Raw genomic sequence first — 27,112 nt, 5'->3', positions numbered from 1 at the left:
CGAGAATGCGTGGACGTCAGATGGCAAAATAGCCCCTGTTCTAATTTTGTTCATGCATCCGTGAAATTCCGCGCCATTTTAGAAATTAATGCAGCTCTAACCTGCGCAATTCTGTGCCCCATGTAAAACGGCCTTAACATCAGTGGTTCATGAATCACATAATCTCACTCTTCCGTCATGGCATTGCCTCCTGATGGATTGCTAAAGCTGCTATTTCTGTTTTCTTTTAAATACATCTAGATCTTTTCTATGCTCCGTTTACAAGTACCTACTACTTTTTCTCTAATGAGTTCCCTTTCATTTGGATTTTTGCGAATGAAAATTTTTGTAATTTCACATTTGTTTGAAAGTTTTTCACATGGCAATGAGATCATAAGGTTTTTATAAATTGTGAGCAAACAGTAAATAATGCCACCCACCCTAAAAATCAAAGGCAAAACGTGTAAAACTTCAACAATTTATATTTGCAGAAATCAATTAGCCCCAACCTTCCGTAAAATATGACTTCATTTCATGAGGTTGATCGTATTTTAAACTTCAAATGATACACACAAGGCCAAAGAAAACTGCAGGCATATCTTCCTGCACAGCATTTATTCCATAAGAAAAATGCAGTACAATTCCGCTGCCCTGCACTTCTACTGTTCTTACCATTAACTCATATTTGATTGGAATAACAACAAAAGCCACTTCATGCCTTGATCTCAGGTAACATAAGGAGGTTGCATTAAACCTAGAAATTTATAACCTTATCTTCAAATATAATTTAAATTTATTGCTTCTTTTCACACGGCCAAACCAGTCATCTGATATGCCCTTGTGCTTCATCACTTTAATATAGAAATAATATTAAAAAACACTTACAAGGAGACCGAACCTGAGACTTGAGTTTCACATACCTGTACCACTAGTTTATAGGTACATAGTGTCTTACGTAACTTCTTCACATGGTCCTTTAAGATTTATAAAGCAGGCCCCATTAGAGTTTTCTGTGCCACCAACAACTACAACACACAAAGAATTAGGAGCAGAATGCTTCACTATTTTCTTGCACCACTTCTTCAGAGTCTTTAATCTTTCCCCAACAGAATCCTTTGAAATATGAACTATACACAGATGATATTCCAGCATCACTTCACAGGCTTCGGTAATTACTTCAGATGAATTTTCAAAGCGCATGATTTTAGGTGGTTTTACTTCATTTTGATTAGAATCCATGCAGTTTCCATTGACCTTCTTTTTGCTAATATAGGTTTTATACTCTTCCACAGCATCATTGACACCAATTACAGCAGCTGGAATGAGAAAAATTATAAATACTTTCGTAAGAGAATAATCAGCAACACAAAGCTTTTTTACTGCATGAAATAGTAATTTTATAAACCTCTAATTTCAAATGAAACTAAAGTCAAAACTTGATAGAATTCTTTCCAATAAGTTCCATACTCTAGCAAAAGCTACAAACACACACAGACCACAAATATACACTGGAACCTCGTTAAAGCGAGTACGGGCTATAGCGAGACCCCCGCTATTACGAGAGATAGCCGATGCACCGTCAATTGATCCTATAATAAGCATGTTTAAAATTTCGTTTTTACGAGGCCCTTTTGGTGTTGGCTCTCGCCATAGCGAGGGTTTCACCGCCGGAAAAACTTACACCAAGACTCCTTAATCTCTGTAATCGCTAGCGATCTCTTAGAAATGAAGTTAATGGAGTGCTTAGTCTCAAATTTATGTGGTAAACTGTCGTTCGATAAAGAAGTAGTTAATTTTGGTGAAAATATTGTGGCAGTAGCATTCGCGAATGCTTGATCTTCTTTTGTTCCTCGGGCGGCAGAAAGCAGTCGTCAGCATACCCGTACGTCCATGAGTTGCATGAATAGAAAGCATTTGGTGGAACACACCGTGGCCAAAAAAACACCAAACACGTCCAAGCGAGAAAATAAAAATAAAGGAGTAATATGAGGTGTATTGGCTATTATTTGCACCACCTCCGGTAAAGCGACAATTCGCTATAGCGAGCGTTTATTGGTGCACCGTGGGGTGTCGTTTTATCGAGGTTCCACTGTAGATTGTGTTCTCGGGCTTTCCTGGATATCCCTTGGATGAATACCACACAAATGATAGGACGCACTGAAACACTAAAAACTGAAATCCACTCCTTGGCTTACTTGACTCTATAATATAGTCAAACCTCATCTCAGAAAGCTAACCTCACCCTCAAACATTGCCCAATTGGTGAAGCAATTTTGGCATCAAATATATGATTCCAATGATACAAGGTACACACCCATAATATGGACACATTATCCTACAATGAATGATCCAGTGGGATCCAACTTTAGTATACCAGGGAAAACAGACAAATGATTTCTAGTAAAGCATGCATAGCAAAAGATTTTGAGGTAAAGATGGATACAGCCAAGATGCAGCACCCAAATTTCATGTCAGACCGGAAAAGTGCTACAAATTAACTTCATTTTGATAAAATGACAAAATGGTGATTATCTCTTACCAAGAAAGCAGGGGAAATTCATTTTGGCCAAAATTTCCACTAAGCACAATGCAATGAAATTTTTTTGTAGGCTCAAAAGAGTCTGGTAGCCAGCGGACTCCCTTACGATCAATTGTCACACATGCCAATCAGCTCCTGCATGCTTACATCGTATTCAACAAAATACTTGAGTACCAAGAGACTAGTACCACAGTCTCACACTGCTCTAGCATGCTTTCAAGTCTTGGTGAATAACTCGAAGCAAGACTGGATACAAAAAAGTGAAACTGATCAAGAATATTGAGAATTGCTGATGGCTAACTGGTCACAGAATAATTTGCATATCAATGATTAACGTTCACAGTTTAATTCACAAATCAAATCAACACATAAATCTAGGGATGAGTCGATTCCAAATGTCGATTCTCGATTCCACCGATTCTCGGGCACGGAATCGGAATCGAGAATCGATAGCCTAAAGTCGATTCCGATTCCATTAATTCAAGGAAGATTAATGTTTTGAGCATAGACTATAAGCTTGGGACAAAGGCCACGACACAACTAAACGGCCGCGGTGTAAGCCTTGCCGGCGCGGAGGATACGCCCGGCACGCGGGTGCTGCGACGAACATACCTAAGCGGCCTCGGAAACATGAAAATGTCGGCAAGAGCGACAAACCGATGAACCCTGAAATGGCGCGTGTTCATGAGCAACTCTCAGAGAAAAAAAATTGGAATCCACGAGATCGGGAAGCAATGCATGCGTTTTTCGTTCTTTTATTAACAGCTGGTCACGGCAAGTCAAATTATTGCGATTATGAATCACCATCGGAGAATCTATCTCGACCACCAAGTTTAACGTATAATAGATTGAAATCTATATTTTTTATTTTCGAATGATATTTGAAGTCTGATGATAGTAAAAACGTGCAGAGAGCAAGCTTTCCTGAGAAAAAAAGTTTCTTATAAATACGCGAATAGAGCGGGTTTTTTGTAATAACTTTTTTTCATAGACTAACACGCGTCTGCGTCAGTAATGAAAATTTAGGCGTATTCGCGTTTGTATAGTCCAGTTTCATCAATGCAACCCTTGAGAAAGTTGATACTTGCTTGGCATAAGCCGCGGCCTCCGGGCTGACTCGACAGGTTACGTTCGGCCGCCACCGCGCACCCGCCAGGCTGCTCTGGTATGTATGGACGCAATGAACGCTACATTATTGTTTAGCCACCGCAGCCAAACGACAATGCAGCCACCGCGGCTATCGTTATTTTCCATTCAATTCTTGAATTTTAAGGACTTTAATGCTACAGATAAATGAATATCCCACCAGTTAGAAAGAATAAGAATCGATGGAAACGGAATCGAGAATCGGGAATCGATTTGAAGGAATCGGAATTGGAATCGAAAAAAAGTGGAATCAACTCATCCCTACATAAATCATAAACATAATGGTCCTGGATAAGTACTCACGAAGGAAAAACTGAAAGCGATGAAACGTACGATTACTTCACTAATCAAATTAATGCAAGTTGCAAACACAATTGTCCTGGAGAAGTACTTGCAAATAAAAATCGGGAGCGATAACATGCATGACCAAACGCCACTGTTCAACGTTACCTGACTCCCCCTTGTTTTCACATGTCTTCAAAGAGAAGTGTTGCCCACCATTATGTGACAATCATTGTTTTCTCCCGTCATCAAGGAGAGTTGTTACAATCAGGATTATGAGCAATTAACATTACACACCTCATAAATTGATTTTCAATCATTTTTTTTAATTGAATATTTAAGGAGAGAGTTATGAGATGAATGAGCTATAATGCAGTTTTTTATGATTCAGCTTCACCCATAATAAATTGCAGAATCACAGAGTAAAATCATAGTCATAATGAAGCACTGTATGAAACAAGTGACTTTGTATGCATTCCCGCACACGGGTGCAAAGTTACATTCACCTAGGATGAAGTTCCCCATGAAAAAATATTTGGCTTATCGTGACCAGCAAATGGGAGATCCTGGTTAAGATAAATATTTTTTCATGGCGAACTTCTTCCGTGGTTTATATTCATGGCGATATACCCATCTCTAACCCTATCCACTCACCCGCACGCCTTCCCCTAGTAACATGATTGAAGATTGACGTAGCATACGCTTTCTCACCGTCTTTCCCGATCTGCAAGTCTTCCATCATTTTCATCTTCCTCAAGCTCATCTCCGAGTCAGTGGAGTTCTTCTTAGACTTTTTACTGACCTCTCGCGCCAAGGCATCACTTAGGACTGCATCTCCAAAATGTACACCTATGATATATAAGAAAACACAACTGAATAAAAAATAAAGAGAGATTTAAAAAACTTGCATTTTCCATAAACAGTATAAAATACACTATAAAGTAAAAAATAAGCTTTTCAACACTCTGAGAATAAAACATAATTACTGATAAGACTTATCATAAAGGAAGAAGAGTCTGATAGGTGTGAAAGGATTGGTACACAATATTAATATATAAACCTAATCAGCACCTATGCTTTATTCTTCTATTGATGAAAAGCTTAATTTTAACCTTTTAAAGCATTTTATACTGTTTTTGGCAAAACCTTGGTTTTTTTAAACCTATTTTATTTACAGAAGAATTTTTTTCTTCGAGTAAAGCATGCTTCGTAGTAATTTCCCAATGAAAAATACAAAATTAGAGCATTAACCTTGATGGCACATATATAAAACATTATGACTTCAACATGGAAATGAGTAAATTAGAGCTGTTGGAGTGTGCAGTGATTAACAAATAATTAACATTCTCCCACTGTTGCCATTGAGGATTGCTCTCCTGGCCCTTGCCAGGTACAGTGCAACCTCGATAAAACGATACCCCATGGTGCTCAAATAAACACTCGCTATAGCGAATTGTCGCTTTACAGCAGGTGGAGCAAATAATAGCCAATATACCTACTGCAAACAGTTATACAGGAACAGGAGTGGTGCGGCGACAGAGAAATTTCTATCCGATAAACGTAAGCATAAATCCAGACGAAAGGCAATGTTTTTTTGCATCACTAAACTCCCTTACTTAAACAACAAATAACTATTCAAACAATTTATAAGTGCCGTACTGAATAGAAATCATGCAAAGCATTGCTTTGTCAATCATTATGCCAATGAACAACCGACGATCCCATTTTTCTATGTACTTAATAAGTGCATTTACGTGATCATTCTATTATTTTGGTATTTTCCACAGAGAATTCAAAAAATAACTGATTATCGTGGTTACTTAATGCCTCAAATGCTTCCATTGGTGTATGTTTATTGTTCCTGTACGTTAAGCGGTAGTTAAGTGAAATAATGTATTGCATTTCTTTCTGCAGACGAAAACGGTGGAAGGTTGTATAACGATCCTGCCTTGGAAGACTTTTTCTATCATATAATGTGATGTCTTCATTATCTACAGAAAAAAGTTTGCTCAGCATGCAAAAGGATGAGATTAAAATTGCCGTTGTTAAAAAAAAAAGTTCCTTTTTGAGTGTTACGCTTGTGACATATTTGAAATAATACACTGAGTTTACCACGGCACTGAATTAAAACCATTTGTATTAAAATTGGTAATATTTGAAAAGATATTAACATGATATTATTTTGCGAAAAAATATAACACAGATATTATGCTGATGTCACTTAACACGTTCGCTGCCGGGCCCGAATTCTGCTGTCATTCCGCGTGTGCCAGGCGAATATTTTCGAACCTATTACCAAACGACAATAATAATATTGAGCCTATCTCCGGGATTTACTAATATTTCTCGGTATATTTACACTTATTACGTGATGCGCTATCGCTTGTTACTTTAGTCACGTGCGACGCCATAGGGCGTCTCCCCACTTTTGACAATGCCTAAAATTTGATGAGACGCCATTTGGCGGCTCAGGCAATTGGATCTGCATTCCAACTTTTTAGTGTACACTCAAAAGCTATGATTGAAAATAATGTTAAAAGAAATTTTAATTGTTGATTATGCTTTTAATAATATTTGCTATCGTATCCGGAGATGATTAGTGCAATGATTTAAATTTGGGAGGCTTAGGTACGGCTGATCTGGACTGATCATAAATTTTGTAGAAAGACGTTTGCCTTTACTGAGGGCAACTTTGCGTCTCATCGTCTGCAAAAATTCTTTGTCACATCCGCGACAGCCAACACGTGCTTTTCTAAAATGAAGAAACAGCGCCAAAAATAGTGTGAAAAATACTAATTCTCGATTTTATTTAATGATAATTTTATCCTCTAAATTACCAGACTTCGAAGACTTCCTTCAGTGTTATTTGCATTTACCAGGTAGTGCGTCGATTTTTTTAGACCCTATTAACGGAATCCTGAAGAATATGCAGTCATTCTTCTATAATTTAACGTCTTAACTGCTGGAGAGAGATCATGTGGGCACCTAGATTCCGTGTTTCATTCCACAGTATAAAAGCATTAACAGTGCAAGTCCCAAAAAGAGCATCATCGGCCACCTTGTGGTACCACCTCACTTTTTTTCGATGAGTGCAGTGATACAACGAAAGGGCAATGTCAATTCCTCCCATTATTTTATTGTACTCAATCACCATCTTTGGCTTAGTAACCACTTCCCCTTTTCGATTTCTTTCCCCGTTGGGATTATCTCCTATCTGATGGTGGTGGAGATCATGAATACGTCTCGCTGATATTTCCATTTCTTTACCGTTGCTCCACAAGTTTTTCATAGCACTGAAATGCCTTTCTTTAATTTAGCAGTCGTTATTTCTCTTAACAGCCCTTTCCTATTTTTCCTAATGATTCCCACAAAATGAGACTTATCTCCCAAGATTTCTTTCCATAAGCGTGGGATGAATCACCTCACTAGAAGCATCTAAACATTACAGCAGGAGCAGGGGTGACGACTTACAAAAAATATTGGGGGGCCCAAACCGGGGACCTTGTCTCTGTAAATTTTATAAGTAAGTAGTGAATTTTAAGTTTTATAAGCATTTTAGAAGAGTCATGTGATCGACATTAGAACCCTGATCACTCGAATCTCGATATCTGGACACTCCGGGGAAAATTGACAAGCATGACACATTTTTTCCTCACATCTGTAACGAATTTTTGGGTGGGCTCGGGCCCCCTCAGGCCCTGTGGAGTTGGCGACACTGAGCAGGAGTTTATTAGAAGGTGAATAAAAAAATGGAATAAGGAATCATACCTGTATTAGAAGAAGAAAGATTACCTGACTCTGAGGATTCATACGACTCCTCAGACACCCTGAATTAGCGGTGTCTCCTTCAGAAAATCCTTCAAGGTCTTTGGTGGAAGCCGCATTGTCAGAATGAAATATATGCTCGATTTCTTCTTCGTTAAAACGTTTCTTTCCCCTATTAATGCGTGACGGAGTACACATGATATATTCACTAAACTGGCTATCACTTCCGTATCGAAGGCACAGACACAGAGAATAATTTTGGTATACTGATGCGCTCCTCACTCGGTTAGGTATGAACGACAACTGAGGGAAGGAAAAAAACAAAAAAAAAGCCCTGCAAATGTAATTTGAAACATTGTGTGGAGATATAATACCTCAAGCTTCCACTTGAAACATAGAATGATATAGCCATTGAAATATGCCACTCCCGAAAAAAACACAGGAAACCGAAGGCGAAAAAAAAATGAAATTCGAGCTGAAATGTGTTACCAATACCCTCCCTTCACAGAAGATAACATTGCCTCGTCAGTGCATTAGGAAATGTAGCTTAAATTTCAAGTTCTATACATCGCTTGATGATTCAACGAAAACACTACTTTGACGCCCATTGGCGTCTCACTAGTTGCGTCCAGCAGCAATGCGAGACGCCATATGGCGTCTCACTAACTCGGATTTGAAGTTATGTGAGACGCCCTATGGCGGCGCGTGGCAGGGAACGTGTTAAGTAAAACAAAAGCAAGATGCAAGAAACTACGATGAATATAACTCACATGGGTAATATTTGCGGCAAAGAAACAGAAAGGCATAAGCATCTGATGGACCCTAAGGCCAAAAAACTTAAGAGTTTGAATTTATTGATGTAACATTCTCAATGATGACTGAGAAACAGAAAGATGCATGGAAAAAGGAATGCAGAATTTTTTAAATTAAATAAACTAAAAGGGCAGCATCAGCTCTTCACACATGCCATCTGTGGTGGCACCAAATGCATATGACATGGCGCCAAATGAGAATCAGTTGTTCTGTGAGTTCTTCCGGCCCGGGTGATGGAAGAGAGCGCAAGAGACAATTCACGCTGAGTATCATTAATGTATCGTACATCCTGCACCATCACTAAGGTGCACTACCTACCTCTAAAAGCATCATTGCAAGAAATACCTTGACCTGCAAGGGTTTTGTCGCGGAGTAGGTTGTAAAAGAGTCCCATTTCATCTATGTTATATCACGCGGGGAATACTTCTTAGGATTTGCAACGCAGGCATTACCAGCAATTATGACGGGAGATAACGCTTTGGTGCTTTGAATTAGTATAATCAACCTTCCAAACTCTTGAAGTTCTTGATTCGCATTCTATCCCTGAAATACTCTGCTTTAGGCTTAGGCACAGTCCCTTTCTCAGAAGTTCCCGCCGATTGAAGTGGGCAAAACCACCTGAACAAAGCTCCTTCTAACTCTTCATGGTCTGCATTCCTTGGGCACTTTTTTTTTTTAATTGTGAAGAGCAAATACAAAGATAAATTAATTATTCGACTTTCATTTTAATCTCTATTATTTTTATTTTCTTGCTTGGATGTGTTTGGTGTGTTTTGTCCATGGTGTCTGCCATCAAATGCTTTCTATTCACGCAACTCACAGACATGCAGGTATGCTGTCGACGGCTTTCTGCCACCCGAGGAACAAAAGAAGATATATTTTCACCAAAACGAACTACTTATTTATAATAACAGTTAACTACACGAATTTGAGACTGAGCACTCCATGTCAACTTCATTTCTAACAGATCGCAAGAAATTACAGAGATTAAGGACTCTTGGTGAAGGTTATCCGGCAATGGAAACTCTGCCTCGGCTATCTCTTGTAATGGTGGGGGCCTCACAATAGCCTGTACTTTAACGAGGTTCCATTGTAGTTTGAAAGGGGGACATGAGGCAATGGGGTGCAGGACCAATCAGCTGACTATGAGCGTAGCTTCCAAGCACCTGATACAAAATTTTAGCGGGAGCAAGTGGCCATGTTGAAGTTAAATATTTCCCTAAAAACAGTTCCTTTGAGGTAAAAATGGAGGGAATTTTGGACCAAAGTACGGAATGTAACTTTTCATTGTAGCCTTAGAAATTATGTTGCTTGGTCTATTTAAGATAATTATTTGTTATAGCATTCGGTGCTCTTGAGCTGCCTCTAAATGTTAAAAAATTGACCTTATTTTTTTTAGTACCTTCTTATCACAAATTTTAAGTAGTTGATATCAAAATTATGAGAAAATTCAGAAATTAACCACACCCAAAATACATGTATAATGAAGGCCCACATTTCATGAATTTCAGTAATAACCAAGTCAGCCCTTACAGATTATTTATAATGAGACACCTAAGTAATTAATCAACTAAATTTTCAATCTGCCACTGGCCAGATCTTCTACTTGCTCTACAGTATGCTGTCTGGTTAAATGTATTTGCCAGTCATAACTGACCATAATTTTTGTGCCACCATTGATGACAGTGCGTATTGCTGATTTCCATAATAGACCCTAAAACTTAATCTCATACTCACTGTTTGAAAGCTTGAGTAAAACTAATTTCATGGCAGCTTGAGCATCTTCCACTGAATCATGACCTTCTGAACCACCACACTGTATGGCTTCAGAAAGAAATAGGCGAGAAAGTGTTGCCAGTTTCGTCCTTCTGGATCGGATTCCAGTTAAGTTGAAAATGACAGACGTATCAATAACATAGGGATGCATCATCTGGAATAGAAAGTTAAAAATCAATATCATAAAATGTGCATCACATTACGTCAAAAAAAGGAAAACACACAATTGGCAAACCTCTTTCAAGGTTGCAGAAAATTAGTATCTGATTTAATAAATATTAATAACCTAAATATATATATCTTTATCCTATTATCATATCCTATAGTAATGGAAACATTTTCCTCCACTATTATACTTAACAAAATTATTATTACAGCTTTTGTAATAAAAAAAAGCTTATTTGCTGTGCTATGTTTTTCTTCTTTACAAACTAGTGATTTTTTTGTAATACTGTAATTGTATAGCAAAACATATTTCACACTTAACATGTTAACTTCTGTATTGATACTTTTATTTGACTTCCCCTATGTTAGTTAACCAACTTTATGGGGCCAATAAACATTAATTATTTAAACATTACCATTGAACACATTCAGGGCATAGGCCACCAATTGGGGCTTCATACTTAAAGGAATGGGCACCACTTGTTGGCATCTAATAAATATTGGCACAGAATAGTTGGAACCGGAAACTGATCCTTATACAAGAATATGTTGACTTTAAAATGAGTTACGGTGCATGAAATACTTCCTGCCAATAATATTCTTCTTTGACTCAATACAAATGATCTATGGCACCCTAGACATATTATAACTGAATTTGGTACATAGCTATAAGTATAACCTCCATACAATGAATTTGATGGGACCAGGAAAATGTAACCTTCATTGTAAGGGGGTTCAGTGTACGAATATCAGTGGCCAGTTACGTTGTCAGAGGATAATCTAAGATCTCATGTAGAATGATGGTGTGAGTCACAAATATAGCAAGATGTGCATACATAGAGATGTATGTTTGGAGGAACGGGATTTTTCTGACTAGGGTAAAAATAAGGTAAAAGCCCAATAGGTGACTGAATGACTCACTGACTGGTAAGCATTTTGTATCGATCAGTCAGTCATTCAGTCAAATACAGTGGAACCTCGTTAAAGCGAGTACGGGCTATAGCGACACCTCCGCTATTACGAGAGATAGCCGATGCTCTGTCAATTGACCCTATAATAAGCGTGTTAAAAAATTCGTTTTTACGAGACCCTTTCGGTGTTGGCTCTCGCCATAGCGAGGGTTTCACCGCCGGAAGACTTTCATCAAGACTCCTTAACCTCTGTAATTGCTAGCGATCTGTTAAAAATGAAGTTAATGGAGTGCTCAGTCTCAAATTTATGTGGTAAACTGTCGTTCGATAAATATAATGATTGACGAAACAATGCTTCGCATGATTTTTATTCAGTGCGGCGCTTATAAATTGTTTTAAAAGTTAGTCGTTATTTGAGTAAGGAAATTTAGTGATGCAAAAAAACATCGCCTTTCGCCTGGATTCATGCTTACGTTTATCAGATAGATGTTTATCTGTCGCCGCACAACTCCTGTTCCTGTATATCTGTTCGCAACAGGTATATTGGCTATTATTTGCTCCACCTCCGGTAAAGCGACAATTCGCTATAGCGAGTGTTTATTAGTGCACCGTGGGGTGTCGTTATATCGAGGTTGCACTGTAAAAAGGTATCAATTCAGAAGTATAAAATTTCGTAAACATGAATACAGGAAGATATAACACTGAGGAGAAATGTGAAACATAAGGAATTGACGAAAATTTGGGAATTGGTGGAGAGTAAAAGCGAGGTTTCACTGTATTTAGACTTCAAAATGAGTGAGAGAGCACGACATCTGTCTCATGGTTTTGTGTTTTTTTTAACTAATGAAATATTAACCTAGAGAGTTTAACGTGGCCTATTTGTAATCTCTATTATATACAGCCCTTGGGGTAACTGACTCACTCATGGATACAAATTCCCGACCACTTCCAGACGTGCTGGAGAGCTGAAATTTGGCACGCGTGCGGGAAACCCGAAATGATCCGGAGGAAAAATCCGAAAACCGGAAGTTTCCGCCACGTGTCGTCGCTAGGACGACAAAATGGCCGAAATCGCGCTTTTTCCGGGGACCGTCTTTCGGTTTTTATTTTCCTGCGCGCGAACCATACATGCCATTCGGATCGTTAATGCATTTCCTGAAAGCTAATGAACGTGTGTACGTAAGTACGTAATATTGTTAATTTATTTTTAAGAAAATTGCAGTCATAATGGCGTCCAAAAATTCTTTTTTCGAATAACATTTCATAACTTCCGCTCCCTTCGACTTAATTTAAGGTGTAGGATAACGAAAATGATTATTGTATATGCTTATAACGTCCTCTATGAAATCTAGGTAACAATTTTCTTTCGTCGTCCTTGGTTACTCAGAAAAAAATTAAAATATTCCGAAAATCACCGAAAATTACGATTTCCAAAAGATTTACATAAGATTTTGTCAATTTTTACCAGACCGATTTCTTTCCAACTTTGTAGTTACATACAGCTATGCATTGTCTTTCATAAAACATAAACAGTTTATAAATGTTTCAATGGATAAAACCGCGAAAAAATAAAAATGGCGGGCACTACTCACTTTTTTAGGGAGTGGATTGCTTTTTATTGTATTACTCTCGAAATATGTATGTCATAGGGCATACTTCTTTTATATATGACAGTAAATGAATGTGACCATATAGTATCGTCATCTTTAAACCCCCCGAAATCCCCTAAAAATTAAAATTTGCATATAATTAGCCTTTTCGGGTGCTTTTGTCACAATTCCGCCGCTTTTCCAATCCTTACCACTCGTCGCTACTGAATTGATGTGGACGATTGATGACCGCTGGCAGTAAAAATCTGTAAACCCCCGGTAAACTCACATACAACTCCCCCCCCCCCCCAAAATAAAATTTTGCATATAAGTCTACTTTTTAGGTACTTTTCGTGACTATTCCACCGCCCCCAACGGCTCATCCCCACGGAATTTATGTGAACGGATGGTGACCGCCAGGGGTACACACATTTAAACCCCCGGTATCCCCCTGAAATCCCCCCCAATTGTTAAATGTGTTATTTAGTCTCCTATTTGGGAACTTCTCGCAAACATTACGCCGCACTACCCGTCCCCTCTGAGCTCTAGATCCGGAATATTTGGGTGAGGGCGAGCCACCGTAAACCATACGGGGAAAAATACCAGAAAACCCCCGATCACCTCCTGGAACATCGCTTAAAAAAATTAATTTTAAAGTCGCCTTTCCGAATAGTATTCGTCACAGTTTAACCGGTGCCCCTACCACTTATTAAAACCCCCGATAACTCCGTCAAACCTCCCAAAAATGCCTAATAAATCGCCTCTCCAGGTAAAAGAAACGACAGACTACTGTTCCGGACCACTAGAACTTATCGCCACGGAATTGATGAGAACTATTTGTGACCACTTGTTTAACACAAGTATAAAACCCTCGGTATCCCGTTGGAACCCCCGCAAAAAAATGAAAAACTTGCCATTAAGTCGTCTTTTATGGGTACTTGTCGCCACTATTACTCCGTATTCTAGGTTGGGACAAGATCTCAATTTCCTCCCATCCTGACTTTTCCTGACTTTTTCCTGACCAAAATCTTGATATATCCTGACTTTTTCTAGCGTTCGCCATAAGTTTTAACGCATGAAGAAAGATGTCATAAGAGGTCATATACAAGGAAATAGCTCAAAATATGCAACACTTCAGTATTTTTTAATTGTAATATCAGAAAAACTTACAAGAAATGTTACTACTGTACAGTACTACACGTTAGGTACTTTGGTACTTTCCAAACAAAATATGGCCACTGTGGACTAGCAATCATTGTGACTTAATCATTAGTCAAAACAGTAAAAAAAACAAGGTGAACAAAACAATCACAATTTACTTATTTTAAGTACACTTCACACATAATAATAGTTCTTTCATAGTGACTTTCCAAACAAAAAATGGCCACTGTGGACTAGCAATCACTGTGACTTAATCATTAGTCAAAACAGTAAAAAAAAAACAAGGTGAACAAAAAAATCACTATTTCCTTATTTTAAGTACACTTCACAAATTATCATAGTTCTTTCATAGTGACTTTCCAAACAAAATATGGCCACCGTGGACTAGCAATCATTGTGACTTAATCATTAGTCAAAACCGTAAAAAACAAGGTGAACAAAACAATCACAATTTACTTATTTTAAGTACACTTCACACATAATAATAGTTCTTTCATAGTGACTTTCCAAACAAAAAATGGCCACTGTGGACTAGCAATCACTGTGACTTAATCATTAGTCAAAACAGTAAAAAAAACAAGGTGAACAAAAAAATCACTATTTCCTCATTTTAAGTACACTTCACAAATTATCATAGTTCTTTCATATTGACTTTCCAAACAAAATATGGCCACTTTGGACTAGCAATCACTGTGACTTAATCATTAGTCAAAACAGTAAAAAAAACTTGGTGAACAAAAAAATCACTATTAATTTAAAGTGCACTTCACAAATTGTCTAAGTTAGAAACTCCATTGTTAAGTTAGAAAGTACCAGTCAACTTTTTTATTTCTTCATCAATGGCATCAGCCTCCTTCTGGCTTGATGCTAACACTTTCATCTTTTTGGCTTGAAGCTCCTTAACTTCAGTTCCAATCATCTTCTCATGGGTCCTTTTTTTTTCGACCTCAGCGTCCTCAGATCGGCGCTGCTTCTTTGCTTCTTCATACTCGGAGCGCGCGTGCCGAAATCTGTTGATCATTTCAGCAGATATTTTTATGTTTTCTACGCCACCAGCAGCGTTGACTGAGTCGTACACTTGGCGCTGAGCCACCAAAGACATATCTAATTGGTTCTCTACTATTATCTCCTTATTGATGGAGAAGCCACGCTCGATGAAAGCTTGGCCATGGCTTATGATCAGAGCCATTTTAATCACTTTCACTAAACCATCTGAGCACTTATAACGATCCCAGATACCTCTCCAGAAATGATCTAGTCTCTGCCTCTGACGATCATATTCTTGACAGGCGTTAGCAAATACTTGTTTGTCACAGAGCACCTTAAAGTCAGACAAAATAGTGTCGCACTCACTTGCAGGAAGCCAATTGCGGCTGTGCAGTTGTTCCAAGAAGCCGTTCAGTCGAGTAGAAACGGCAGTTTTGGAATGTGAAATCAGTTCTGGGTCACAAAAAGTTATGGCTCTGCAGAGTTTGTAATTCAAGGGAGCCTTTTCAAGAATTTTACTAACCATAGCCTTCAGCAGGAGCACACACTCCTCCTTGAACTTCAGCATTTCTGGAGTAGATACTTGTACTTTTTTGAGAGCGTCCTTTACAGAAAAACTAAAATTGAAGTTCTTCACAGGAATCAGATTGTCTTCATTGGTAATGTCAACTTTACATACATCTGACTTTCGATTTACATAATCATTCTTGACAAAATGTCTAAGCAGGTTCGACACTAAGTTCGACAGGTCCGTGTGCAAGAACGGCGCCATTGGGTCATTGGTTTGATAAGTAGTCAAGAATGGCTCAACAAGTCTTGCAACATATGAGAAGAAGGCTAACTTAGGCCCCAACATCTTATCTTCAACAGCTTTTGCAACATACAAGAAGCCGGCAGATTTTATTTTATCCTCTTCAGGTCCAGTTCTCACTTTTTCAATAAAAGTTTTTACGTTTGGCAATATTTTGATGCAATTATCGGCACCAGGTGCATTATTCAACCACCTCACTGCACAATACTTATTTGGGAAAGTAGTAGAGCCTGTCCACTCTGTATACTTACTGCGACGGGCAGGCACATTCTTAAATATATTGTATAAGGCCCTGAGAAACATGACAATATTCCAGCCACACTTACTAACCCCCTCTTTGAAGGAATTATGAACTACGTGCAAACCACAGGACCCCATGAGCAGCAGCAGTGGCTCATCCTCACCAAACTCTGTTTTCATATAAATCTGGAGATCTTTCAGGAACTTGACATTAACATTCGGGCCATCCATGCCAACCATAAGCACATGAGACTGCACACTTCTAGGAATTGCTGTGCAGTATGCCGATATGAGATCAGTCGCCCTTGAGCGACCCAGGAACACTGAATCATAATATTTCGTCACCGTTTCATTTTGATCATCACACCAAAATTTAATGGCAAGATCCATTTGAGTCTTCTGGCTACACTTATTGAGACTCTCGTCAAATAAAACTACCACAAAATCCAGTTTGGTTAACTTAGATGTGATAACATCATGGAAATGTGGGGCTAAACCATGTACAAGTGAATAGGCGATTTTGTTCCGACCCAATTCCATTTTTGCAGCAATCATACTATCTGGGAACATTGTGGGAAATAACTGCACTGCCTTGCCCCCAGAAGACAAAGAAGTATGGCTCGTTACACAATAGATACACCACAAAATCTCAGCTTTGGTAGTATCTTGCTTCATTAACCAGGTGTTAAGACCTTGCAAACCAGCAGTCTTCGGGACGGCGATAACTTCGTTGGTACATCGCGCACATGGGCATGAACATGTGCAGGCAGGTGAAGCTGGTGTGGGGTCATCGGGATCGTCCCGAGGGTCTTCTGCAGTCCCACCCGATGCTGAGGAACCAGGTGCCGCCGCCGTGGGGTTCACCGACGCGGATGTAGAGGTAGAGGGAGTTGCTGTAGTCACCTACAAAAATCAGGCTGGGGTAGAGAACCAGAAAACCCCGAAGATTTTACAAATAACTCACCATCACTTACCTTCTTAGCGGAAGGCAAACAAAATATCTTGATCCCGTAACAGCTCTTCTTGTTCTCGACGGCAGTATTGTGGTGGGTTGATGACAGGTGTTTAGTCAGGGCACCGCGACCCATGTTGCCGAGTTGATTCGTCTTGCAGCACACCGAGCAGTAGAAAGATGTTGGTTTTCCTTCTGGCAATCCATGCTTTAATGCAGTCGAAGTCTTTGGTGAGAAGCAGCTGAAATGAAGCTCCTTTGACCAATCCTCGTTCCAATACGTCTGCTTTCCCCCGACCATGACTAGAGACGAAATGGGCCTCAGCATTCGGGTCTGAAAATAATACAATCTCATTTTGAACTACAGCACCATTAAGTTTCAATGAATAGTCGAATGGAGTGGATAAAATAACACGACAGTGAGTTTGCTAATATTCGTGACAGCCTACCTTCAATGAAGAAAACGCAACCTCCGCTGCTCTCCAGGCACACCGACTCGTCCGGACTCGTCACCGTCGCACTGTTATTGTTGACCCGCCGCGGGCGTAGACCCGGGGAGCGCGTGGGATGGCGGGGGGTGTGGGGGGAAAGGCGCGGAAAAGGAGCGACCGTGGAGCCAAGGTTTAGAGCCTAAGGTTGCCTCACTCGCTTCTGCGCATGAGCCTACCAAGCCGCTACTATGTCACAGACGACCCAATGCAACTTTGCTATTGCATTGTCGTATGGTAGTACAGAATTCATTTAAGGTTCCTGAGACGCTGCGTCGCCATGCGTTCAACACAATGTAGTCAATATTTCCTGCGCTTTCTCCGTTAATGGTCTCAGTAGTCCACAAATGATAAAATGACTTTTTGTGGAAGAAGAGCGCGTTACACTGCCGTGTATGCCGGCCTCCCGCTATACAGTGGCGACGTGCTCAAACTGTCAGAAACGAAGAAAGCTGGACGAAACGTCTCATACTACACGTGGGCACTTGAATTTAGGAATCCTTTTATTTCATGGATATACAAATCGGCACCAACAACCTCTTAATACCCCTCACACGTTAAAAAAATATCGCTGAAAGTGAATCGGTCAAAATTAATATGTATATATACCAAAGAAGTGATGTACAAGATTTGCGATGCTCCTATCACATGTGATAAGCTAGATTTTTTTCCACTTTTGAGATAAATTACCTAACATACTTATTCGTGCAAAGACAATTATGTTTTTACATCATCAACCCGAAAGGCATGACCTCCACTGTATCCCCATTGTAAGAAATCATTCAACCTCATTTCTAGACGTGAGACTAAAAACTAGTTGTAATTTTATTATTTTGTACGCCATTAAATAATACAGAGCAATTTTCCAGGCAATGGCTGAGCAGAATAACCCATAACATGTGATAATTGAAGTTCAAAAATATTTTAGCGCATTAAAAATATTTCTCAGGCATCACGGGAAAGATCGTAAATCGCATGATAGAAACCTATATTTTTTATGGTAATTATTCCTTCACTCGAACAAGCTATAAATTGGTAGTCTTGCTAAACTTCTAAGGTAAATTAGGATAAACCGTTTCAATTTTTTTTCTTTTCACGTCATATGTACTTGCAACTGTATTGAATCAGAACCTCTTCCAAGTGAAGGATTCTTTTTACTTTTGAGATTTTAGCCTGGTTATCCGATCAAAAGTCATTAATTCAGGTATTGATACTTTGCTCCAGATTTATTGGTAATCTTCATTGCGTTCAGACTTTATACTTTTCTCTATTCTCAATTATCAACTAATTTTTCCAGAGCATGATAATGAACGACAAGACGCATGGTGAGAAAATAGCGTTTTGCAATGACATGGTCATCCTTAGTGAAAAGCATATGCATATATGTGTTTTAGTTTTATTTAGCTGATAGCATACCTGACGGGTGATCGAGAGGAGCTTTAAAAGTAGGCATATGAATTCAATTATAGTGCATCTGAATTAGCAATCGGTAATTTCAAAATTTATTTTATAATCAATGATCGTTATTTTTAAGTGACTCACATTGCTGAATGTTTTCTAGAAATTTTCTAAAAATGCTTTGACTCTTCTGAATTCTCTCTGAGCTCAATATTGAAGTTGGTTCCTTTTCAATAGTCTAAATTATTTGCTAAACGTTTGCCTAATTGGAACCGCTGCAGCAAGCGATGTAAAATTTCAACCCTTTTCACTTTTTGCACTCGTCACATGTTTATTTTATTTTTTGATTACTCCAAAGGATTTCATGCATGCATGCATGCATGAGAGGGTTAAGAGTGTCTAAAGGCCGTTTTACACGGTACACGGAATTGCGCAGTCTGACGTACGTGCGAAGGCGCAATCAAAATTGCGTCGTGTAAAGCGGTGAATTGCTAGAACACATGCGAGAACCTTGCCATGCAGCGGCAGGCAGAGCGACGCCAGCACTCCTTGCTTCGGCGGTGAAGGCGGCAGCCCAGTTCGGCACGGGTTAGCACGAGGGGAAGGGAGGCGGTGAGACAGCGCGGCGCGGGCGTTCTCGGCTCATCTTGCGGCTGTCGCTTGCCGCCAGTGCGGCGTGCGGTGGCCGGCGGCACAGCAAAAGGCACACAATCCGATCCATCCTGACTCTTCGGGCGCTCATCCTGACGATTTCCTGATTTTCCTGACCAAAACTTTTTTTCCTGACTATTTCCTGACTTTCCTGACTTGTCCCAACCTAGCGTATTGCACAACCCTTTACAATCATCGCTACCTGATCACTGTGGACGATTGGTGAACGCATGCATAACACATTAAAATCCCCGAATCCCCCTGGGCACCCCTCTCGGTGGAGAAGAGCATTAATGAGGATTAAGCGGAGCAGCCGCGGGGGGGCTCCTCAACCCCAAGGCGGCGAAGCCGCCCCACAACGAGGAACGGCGAAGCCGTTCCGAGGAGTAACTGGCGTAGGTGAGGGGGAGCTTCAGTAACCCTCGGGCGGCGAAGCCTAATGTATGTATGCGCCGTAGATGTACAAGCGCCGCAGCCGCTGTAGACTCCCCCCATCTCAACCCACACTCAACCCCTGGGCGGCGAAGCCGCCCTTCAGCGAGGAGCGGTGAAACCGTTTCGAGGAATGAGTGGGGCGCCTCCCTACCCCCTGGCCGGCGAAGCCGGTCCCTAGCTGAGATGAGATTATTCAACTTTAAAAGTCTTCGAGCGACCACAGAGGTAGACGGCGAAGCCGGAACCGGGGTTTTAAGGAGCGGAGCCCCTTAACGAGCGCGCGGAGCGTGCGAGTTTATTCATATAAGTGTACAATATGTTGAATTAAAACTTTTGGGCTGAGTCGCCGCGTTTTTTTTTATTTTTTGGGTGGCCCCAACGTTTCCCGACCGATGCTGGTCGCTTTCTCAAGGGAATCTGAAGAGGTGGGATTTAAAATTGATATATATAGGTATACGTGTCTATATTTATATATCCACGTGTTTATAATTGATATATATAGGTATACGTGTCTATATTTATATATCCACGTGTTTATAATTGATATATATAGGTATACGCGGCGACACAGCCCAAAAGTTTTAATTCAACATGACGAGCACCCGCGAAAGTTTTAACGAAGAAGTGTACAATATATTTTTCATATTTTTTAATAATTATACACTGGTGACCCTACTCTTCAGCATGAATTTGCAAGAAATTGCTCTAACTTGCCTCTAACTTTTAAAAAAGTAGTGCAAAATTAAATTCAACTACTGATGAAAATAAGGAACTGACCTTCATTGCATGAAGATCAAAATTGAGAGACTGGCCAACTAAGATAGCATCAGGAGGCAACAACTCCATCACATCCCTCTGCACATCTTTCAGTCTAGTCTTCACACCCTTCAGAAGTTTCTCAGTAATTCCAGAAAACCTAAAAAAAAAGGTAATATTTACAGTCAGTCATACTTCAAGATCAACATCATAACAGAACATTAATTCAACATTGTTTATTTCGTAAGATGCACATTTTTGTCAAAAGAGGAAACTTATAGAGGATAGTAGTATTAATGAAAGTGTCAACTCAAACACTCCCTTCCCCATGTGTCCCTATGTGTATTTCTTTCCCTAATTATTCTGGCGATGTCTACACCAATCACTTCAACTCTATGTTTTTTTGAAGATCAGTAACATCATGCATTAAATAGGGCCTCCTGGAGGTCGAAACATGTTCTTCTCTCGTCTTATTTTGCATCTTGACCTGCTTTATTCGAGCTTATTCTCTCAGCAATTAATCCTGTTCAAGTTAGTGCGAGAATTTTTGTACACGAGCGTACGTGTCAAGGCTTGCCAGTTGAGAGGCCATGTTTGGTCCCTGCGGTCACTTACTGCATCCCCGCAAACCAAGCAAAACAACGGTCGGTGCAAAAAGGACGAGTTTGTTATACAGTAGACTCTCGTTATTACGAAGTTCGCGGGACCGAAAATCTGGAAGTTCGTAATAACGAAGTTCGTATCAACGTTTCTTTTAGGAATCATCGGAAAAAAACCGTAATTAATAAACACGATTAAATTACGCGGAAATTTATTTAAACAGGAAAATTCATTCCAGTTTCTCAGCAGAGGAATGCGGCACGACGCAATCCAGGGTTGATATTTTCCCGAATACAGTAAGCCCGATATACGCACTGGTTGCGTTCCAAGACCTTGTTCCTAAGTTGATAAACCAACAGCACGGCCCCTGTGAGATGTCCGATGACACAGAATGGTCTAGGTTGGGGTAGGGGCAAGGTTTCCAGCTAAGAAAGGGAAACGCCTACAAAGGGTTCCACGAAGAAAGGGTGCGGATGGGACGCCGCGCCTGATGGACCGAAAGAGGAAGAATCACTTGTTTTGGTGATTCGAAGAAAGGTTTCTTTTGATTATCAGCCATATTTTGGTGCGCCTTATGCAGTTGACAACGTTGAGAGACAAGGCGAGGGTGCGTTTGGAGGACAGCGATTGACTGTAAACCGTGCTGGCGTAGGGTTATCTGCACCTCCTATTGTGCCGTCATCGGGCTACTGTCGCCGGCCGGACTGTATGAAATTACATCATGAGAAATACGGTCCTACAAAATGCAACACTGAATCACAATCGTGCTCTAGCTCACGATATTACGAACGATCTAGCTGGGCGTGCGACGCAGCTGGAGCCGAAAAAAATCACTACTTGCAGAAAGGATGAACGGGCGAAACGCTGAACAGTTCCTAAATTCACACCGGATTCAATGATACTTTATTCAGATTGTGCCCAAAGTGAGAGTTCCTCTACGCCAAGCCAAACCGCGAAGCATCGGCCAAATCGAAAGGTGCCAAATTCGAAATTTGAAAATTTTTGAATGCTCGTATCTCTGAAAATTCGTAAATCCAATGAGCGTAGGAAGAATCGGCACTTACTGTATGTCCAATTTACGAGCGGTTACGAGTGGGTCACCATGGCTCCACAGGAATGAAACTTATTACATGATGTTGCGTGTACTCTGAAGAAAGAGCCATAATTGACGCTCTTGGGCACAGTTCACGAGAAGAACTTAAACGTGGCACGATGATTATAGCTCAGCGTAGTGAATATGCACCTAAATACCGTTGCTTATGCGGGGAACTTCGTAATAAAGTTCATTTCATAGCCACCGGGACCGGGACTGAAGTTCGTAATTTTGTAAAAACGAAAATTTCGCAATAAAGTTTCTTTTACTATAGCTAGCATATGCCTTTTCGTTGGGACCAACGATTTGCTTCGTAATAACGAGAACTTCGTAATAACGTTGTTCGTATTAAGGAGAGTCTACTGTATTACAGCTTTTGGAGCATTTTCATATTCTATTCCGTATTGAAGGCTATAGAGCCCATATCCCAATTTTGGCCATTCCTGCTATATTGCAGAACTTAGACATTTTTAAAATGTACCTGGATACTTACCTGGTAAGGTAATTTGTTATCTTCCTACGAGGCTTCACCAACGTGTTATAAACAACTTCAAGATTCTCATTCACAATTGATATCCTCGTCAGTTCCGATCGGTGATTGGAAGTGATACACATTTCACAATCAACAGCAAACATAGGAGAATTTGGCCCAACTTCTTTATAGGATGATTTAGTGAAAACATATAATTCTTCATCCACCTCATCTTCTTCAGACTGAAATGATCAATTAACAGGACTAATGATGACACATGAAAAAAGAGCATTCCTGATTATAAGATAATTCAACATCTTTAGTGGAATTCACCTTGAGTGAAGAGAAGAAAAAGATATATTTTTACCTTTCGTTAATAAAAAAAAAAAGGTTTAGCCATCACATCACCTGAAAAAGCCCTTGATTAACCTCAAAAATTTAAAGCAAGGGCACAGAGAATAATTCAAGGCAAAATTTTTTAAATCAATTCTTCACTCCAGCTTCTTACATCCTTAAATTCCTAAGGGCTTACAAAATACAGTTCCTATTATTGAAATCTAATAAATCAGTTTTTGTTATGCTTAATTCTACTGCACTTCAGAAAATATTTTCAAATAACGATTCCAAAATATGCTCACTTACTAAATAATTGTGTTAGGCTTTATCTCCACAGAAGCACACAGGCAGATAGCAGGTGTAAACAAATTGTGCACCATCCACTGCTCTGCATAGCTACCAAAGACAAAAGCTCAACATGGAAGATGGTGTACGAACGAAGAATTTTCTTTCCAAATGAATCAATTCTTTTTTTTTTTGAGACAAGATGAAATAAGAAACAGATTGATGGATCTGCTAACAATTTTTTTTCTCACACATAGGAACCCGGTCAAAGTGCACCTTATGGTGGGTAAATTTATAACTTTTCTACCCTGAAAATGTAAACAATTTAACTGTAAATGAGACTGGATCTAATGTTGACTCAATGACTATTAGATCAAATAAAGATATCGGGATAGCAATTAGGAAAGTACACTTCTGACCTTGCTCTCTCTGTTCTCTATGTTACCTCATAATCATTCATTTAGGATTTCAAATTGGTAGGTTAGTTTAGATAACTAAGGGTGAAGTTTATTCCTGACTAATCCGTAGACATGTGAATCCCAAGCATTCATTGTTGGAGAAACAGTTCATTTCTCTATGCCACAACACATGGTGACTATTTTTTTTTTCAATCATGCAGCTTAAGGAAAGAAGAGACAATTATGCAAATTTTTCCAAAAAAAATTTATTTCCAGGGTTCAAAAAAGTAATAGCATCTTCACCTGAAATAATGCAACTGAAGATGACAATGGGTTGCATAAACCCAGGACCTGAATAAATGATTTTTAGTGAAATCTGCATAGCTCCCCAATAGGGTGGTTTCCTTTCCTAATTTTTTATTGCCTAAATCGAAACATTATTACTCCTGGAGTACCCATTCACACTTTTAGATTTTTAAATGACTATATCTATTTTTTGCAATTAAATGAAAAGTGAAAGTTTTCAAGTGCCCGAAAATGTGTCGGCTAAGTATGAATGCTGGGAGAAGCCCGTGTGACGTCATTCTGGTTCCCGCTTCTGCCGTGTGAGGTGACCTTGGGGCGAGGATATGTGCGCTGCAATGCAGGCTGCTGGCAGGTAGCAGAGTACCCAGCTAACAGGTAGTGCTTGGCTTAAATAAGGATTATTAATACCCTTTCAAACAAAGGAAACTTTCCGATGATAGGCAGTTTTAATGGGTGATTATTAAGAGATGTTCCCCTGAGCTCTGTGCCTCATTCATGCATTGGTAATCTCAAATGATGTGAAACTGCAATCTACTCGTATAGAAACTAGGTCCCTGTGACATCACATGGAGTGACATCGCATGGGCACCAATCTGGCTGTTTTCAAATGAGGTTAAAATTAACCATTGCCATTCATCTAAACTGGAATTTCTAAAACAAAATAATTTGTACCTTATGAATACAATAATTGTGGGTAACGAATCGCAATCAATGCTTTCCGTTTTCTTTGATGAAGGAAACTACCTTATTACTGAAAGGTGAGGAACTCTGTTTGAGGGTATGCAAAGGCTCTGTCCAGATTTGAACAGTGTTATCAAAACCCAACTGCTGTCTCAAAAATTTGCGTTCATAACTGTATATATAAATGACTGCATACCTCTCCCTCACTATGAGCCACGCCATTACATAACTTTCCATTAGCAACACCATTTACTTCCTGATGCAGACCATTCTTGGCATGCTCCTTAAATGCAGAGCTCTTAATTAATGCTCCAACACTGCCAGCAATCTTTGTTTCAACTTCACCCATTTCATTGGGAACCACCTGAAAAAGCCATTTTATCAGAAAATATCTCCATAAATTTGCACTGTGATGTCTGAAGATATTAGAAATCTAAGCAGAATTAAAATCCCAATTCCACAGTAGCCTGAATGCATGCATGCACTATAGTGGACCTACTGAGGACTTATAGCTTCATTACAACTTATTCTCATTTGTGTTCTTCTCCTGCAAGAGGTGTGAAAAATAAAATCAAAGTAAGCACAATGTGCTCCTAGACACACCATAAGCTTCTTGTACATGCATTTTTTTTAATTAATAAGAAAGATTTCTTTTGCAGGAAAAATATTAATTTTACCATAGACAAAGTGCATCATTAATAGAAATGAAAGACATAATTTTCAAATAATATTCTTAAATAAATAAAGGTGATTTTTAAATTAATGAATTTTTAAATGATATAAATCATCTCGACGAGATAATAATTTACATCTCATCCAAGTATTTTGGCATGAAGAAACCATAGGCCAACATATACAAACATTCACTTACCAATGGCTGTTTTGCACCATCAGGTGTAGTTCTAACTAGAGGCATTGGATATCCTATTTTAACCATTTGATCAGGACTTAAAAGCAAATCAGTTCTAGGAAATTTGTCATTATTTTTGCTACTCTTGTTTTTTTCCTTGGCTCTAGATGCATCTTTATCTACTTCCACCGAATTATCACTTTTACTTCCAGTTTGGACAGGAAACATTGTCCGGAACACTTTGTACACTGCTTTTCCTTTTAATGCTTTCTCTAGGCTGCCGTAAGCTAGGAATAAAAAAGTATAGCCGTGAAGCTTTACAATATAAAATATAATCAAATAAAAAGGCTATTGGTTTTCTGGTTACTCAAATTAATTATTAGTACACTAGACTCTCGTTAATACAAAAAACGTTATCACATAGTCCTCGTTATTACAAAGCAAATCATTGGTCCCGACAGAAAGGCCTATCCAATCTTTAGCAAAAGAAACGTTTTTACGAAATTTTTGTTATTACAAAATTACGAACCTCAGTCCCGGCGGTTAAAAAAGTAACTTTATTACCTATAAAAAGTAACTTAAGTTCCGGGAAAAAGCAACGGCATTTAGGTGGATATACACTACACTACGTTATCATCATTGATCTACGTTTAAGTTCTCATCCTGTACTATGCCCAAGGGCGTCAATTATGGTTGTTTCTTCAGTAGGAGATACTTCAATATACACACTGTAAACAAGCTGCCATGCTGTTTATTTAAATGAATTAAATTAATAATAGTAGTGAGGAAGCAATAATGGGAAGCAATAATGGTAGTGAGGGACGCAAAAAGAAAAGGGAGAGTCGGATTGTGATAGTTATGGCGGACGGGTGTTCCCTTGCTCCCGAGTTTGTATCATTTAAAGTGCAATAAAATATTTGAAAGTGACGTGAAACAAAGAGAAATTAATAAAATGTTACAACGCAACATCATATAACAAGCTTCATTCCTGTGGAATTATGGTGACCCACTCATTAACGCTCGTAAATTCGATGTAGAGTTAGTCCTCTCCCTACACACAATGGATTTATGAACTTTCGGAGGTACAAACATTCAAAACATTCAAGCAGACTCGAAATTTCAAATTTGGCACCTTTGAAGTTTGCCGATGCGACACAACGTGGCGTAGAGGAACTCGAACTTTGGGCATAATCTGAACAAAGTATACTATACATTAAATTAATATCATTTAATCCGGCATGAAGTCA

General features: G+C 39.3%; 2 protein-coding genes across 5 annotated transcripts in view; both read right to left on the bottom strand.

Moving 5' to 3' along the window:
- Nucleotides 1–555: 555 nt before the first annotated feature.
- Nucleotides 556–27,112, bottom strand: part of LOC124169386 — a 39,217-nt gene continuing 12,660 nt past the window's right edge. For 2 of the 3 annotated variants that reach the window (XM_046547978.1, XM_046547976.1), the window contains 7 exons: nt 25,887–26,152; nt 25,212–25,379; nt 23,031–23,251; nt 20,866–21,004; nt 10,262–10,454; nt 4,601–4,795; nt 556–1,295 (listed from right to left, as the gene is read on the bottom strand). In XM_046547978.1, coding sequence (XP_046403934.1) covers nt 931–1,295; nt 4,601–4,795; nt 10,262–10,454; nt 20,866–21,004; nt 23,031–23,251; nt 25,212–25,379; nt 25,887–26,152 — 1,547 coding nt within the window. In that variant the 3' untranslated portion in view covers nt 556–930. The remainder of the gene's footprint in view (nt 1,296–4,600; nt 4,796–10,261; nt 10,455–20,865; nt 21,005–23,030; nt 23,252–25,211; nt 25,380–25,886; nt 26,153–27,112) is intronic. The other variant, XM_046547977.1, reaches the window with a different exon arrangement.
- On the bottom strand, nt 14,883–19,820 carry LOC124169384. Of its 2 annotated transcripts, XM_046547975.1 has the most exons (3): nt 17,566–19,820; nt 17,139–17,450; nt 14,883–17,067 (listed from the first exon to the last, which is right to left on the bottom strand). In XM_046547975.1, the coding sequence occupies exons 2-3, from the start codon at nt 17,442–17,444 to the stop codon at nt 14,929–14,931; spliced, it is 2,445 nt and encodes an 814-aa protein (XP_046403931.1). In that variant the 5' UTR covers nt 17,445–17,450; nt 17,566–19,820; the 3' UTR covers nt 14,883–14,928. The 2 variants fall into 2 exon arrangements, with proteins under 2 accessions (XP_046403931.1, XP_046403930.1); XM_046547974.1 differs by having other exon boundaries at nt 17,139–19,820.

Source organism: Ischnura elegans, chromosome 12, assembly GCF_921293095.1.
Source record: "Ischnura elegans chromosome 12, ioIscEleg1.1, whole genome shotgun sequence".
Classification (NCBI taxonomy): Eukaryota; Metazoa; Arthropoda; class Insecta; order Odonata; family Coenagrionidae; genus Ischnura; species Ischnura elegans.
This window is presented reverse-complemented; position numbering and strand designations above follow the sequence as displayed.

Excerpts from the sequence above, each read along its gene's own strand:
- LOC124169384 (XM_046547974.1), bottom strand. The coding sequence starts at position 17,471 with ATGAGATTGTATTATTTTCAGACCCGAATGCTGAGGCCCATTTCGTCT. Across the intron at positions 17,068-17,138 it reads GTTTGCCTTCCGCTAAGAAG|GTGACTACAGCAACTCCCTC; the intron begins GTAAGTGATGGT and ends TGATTTTTGTAG.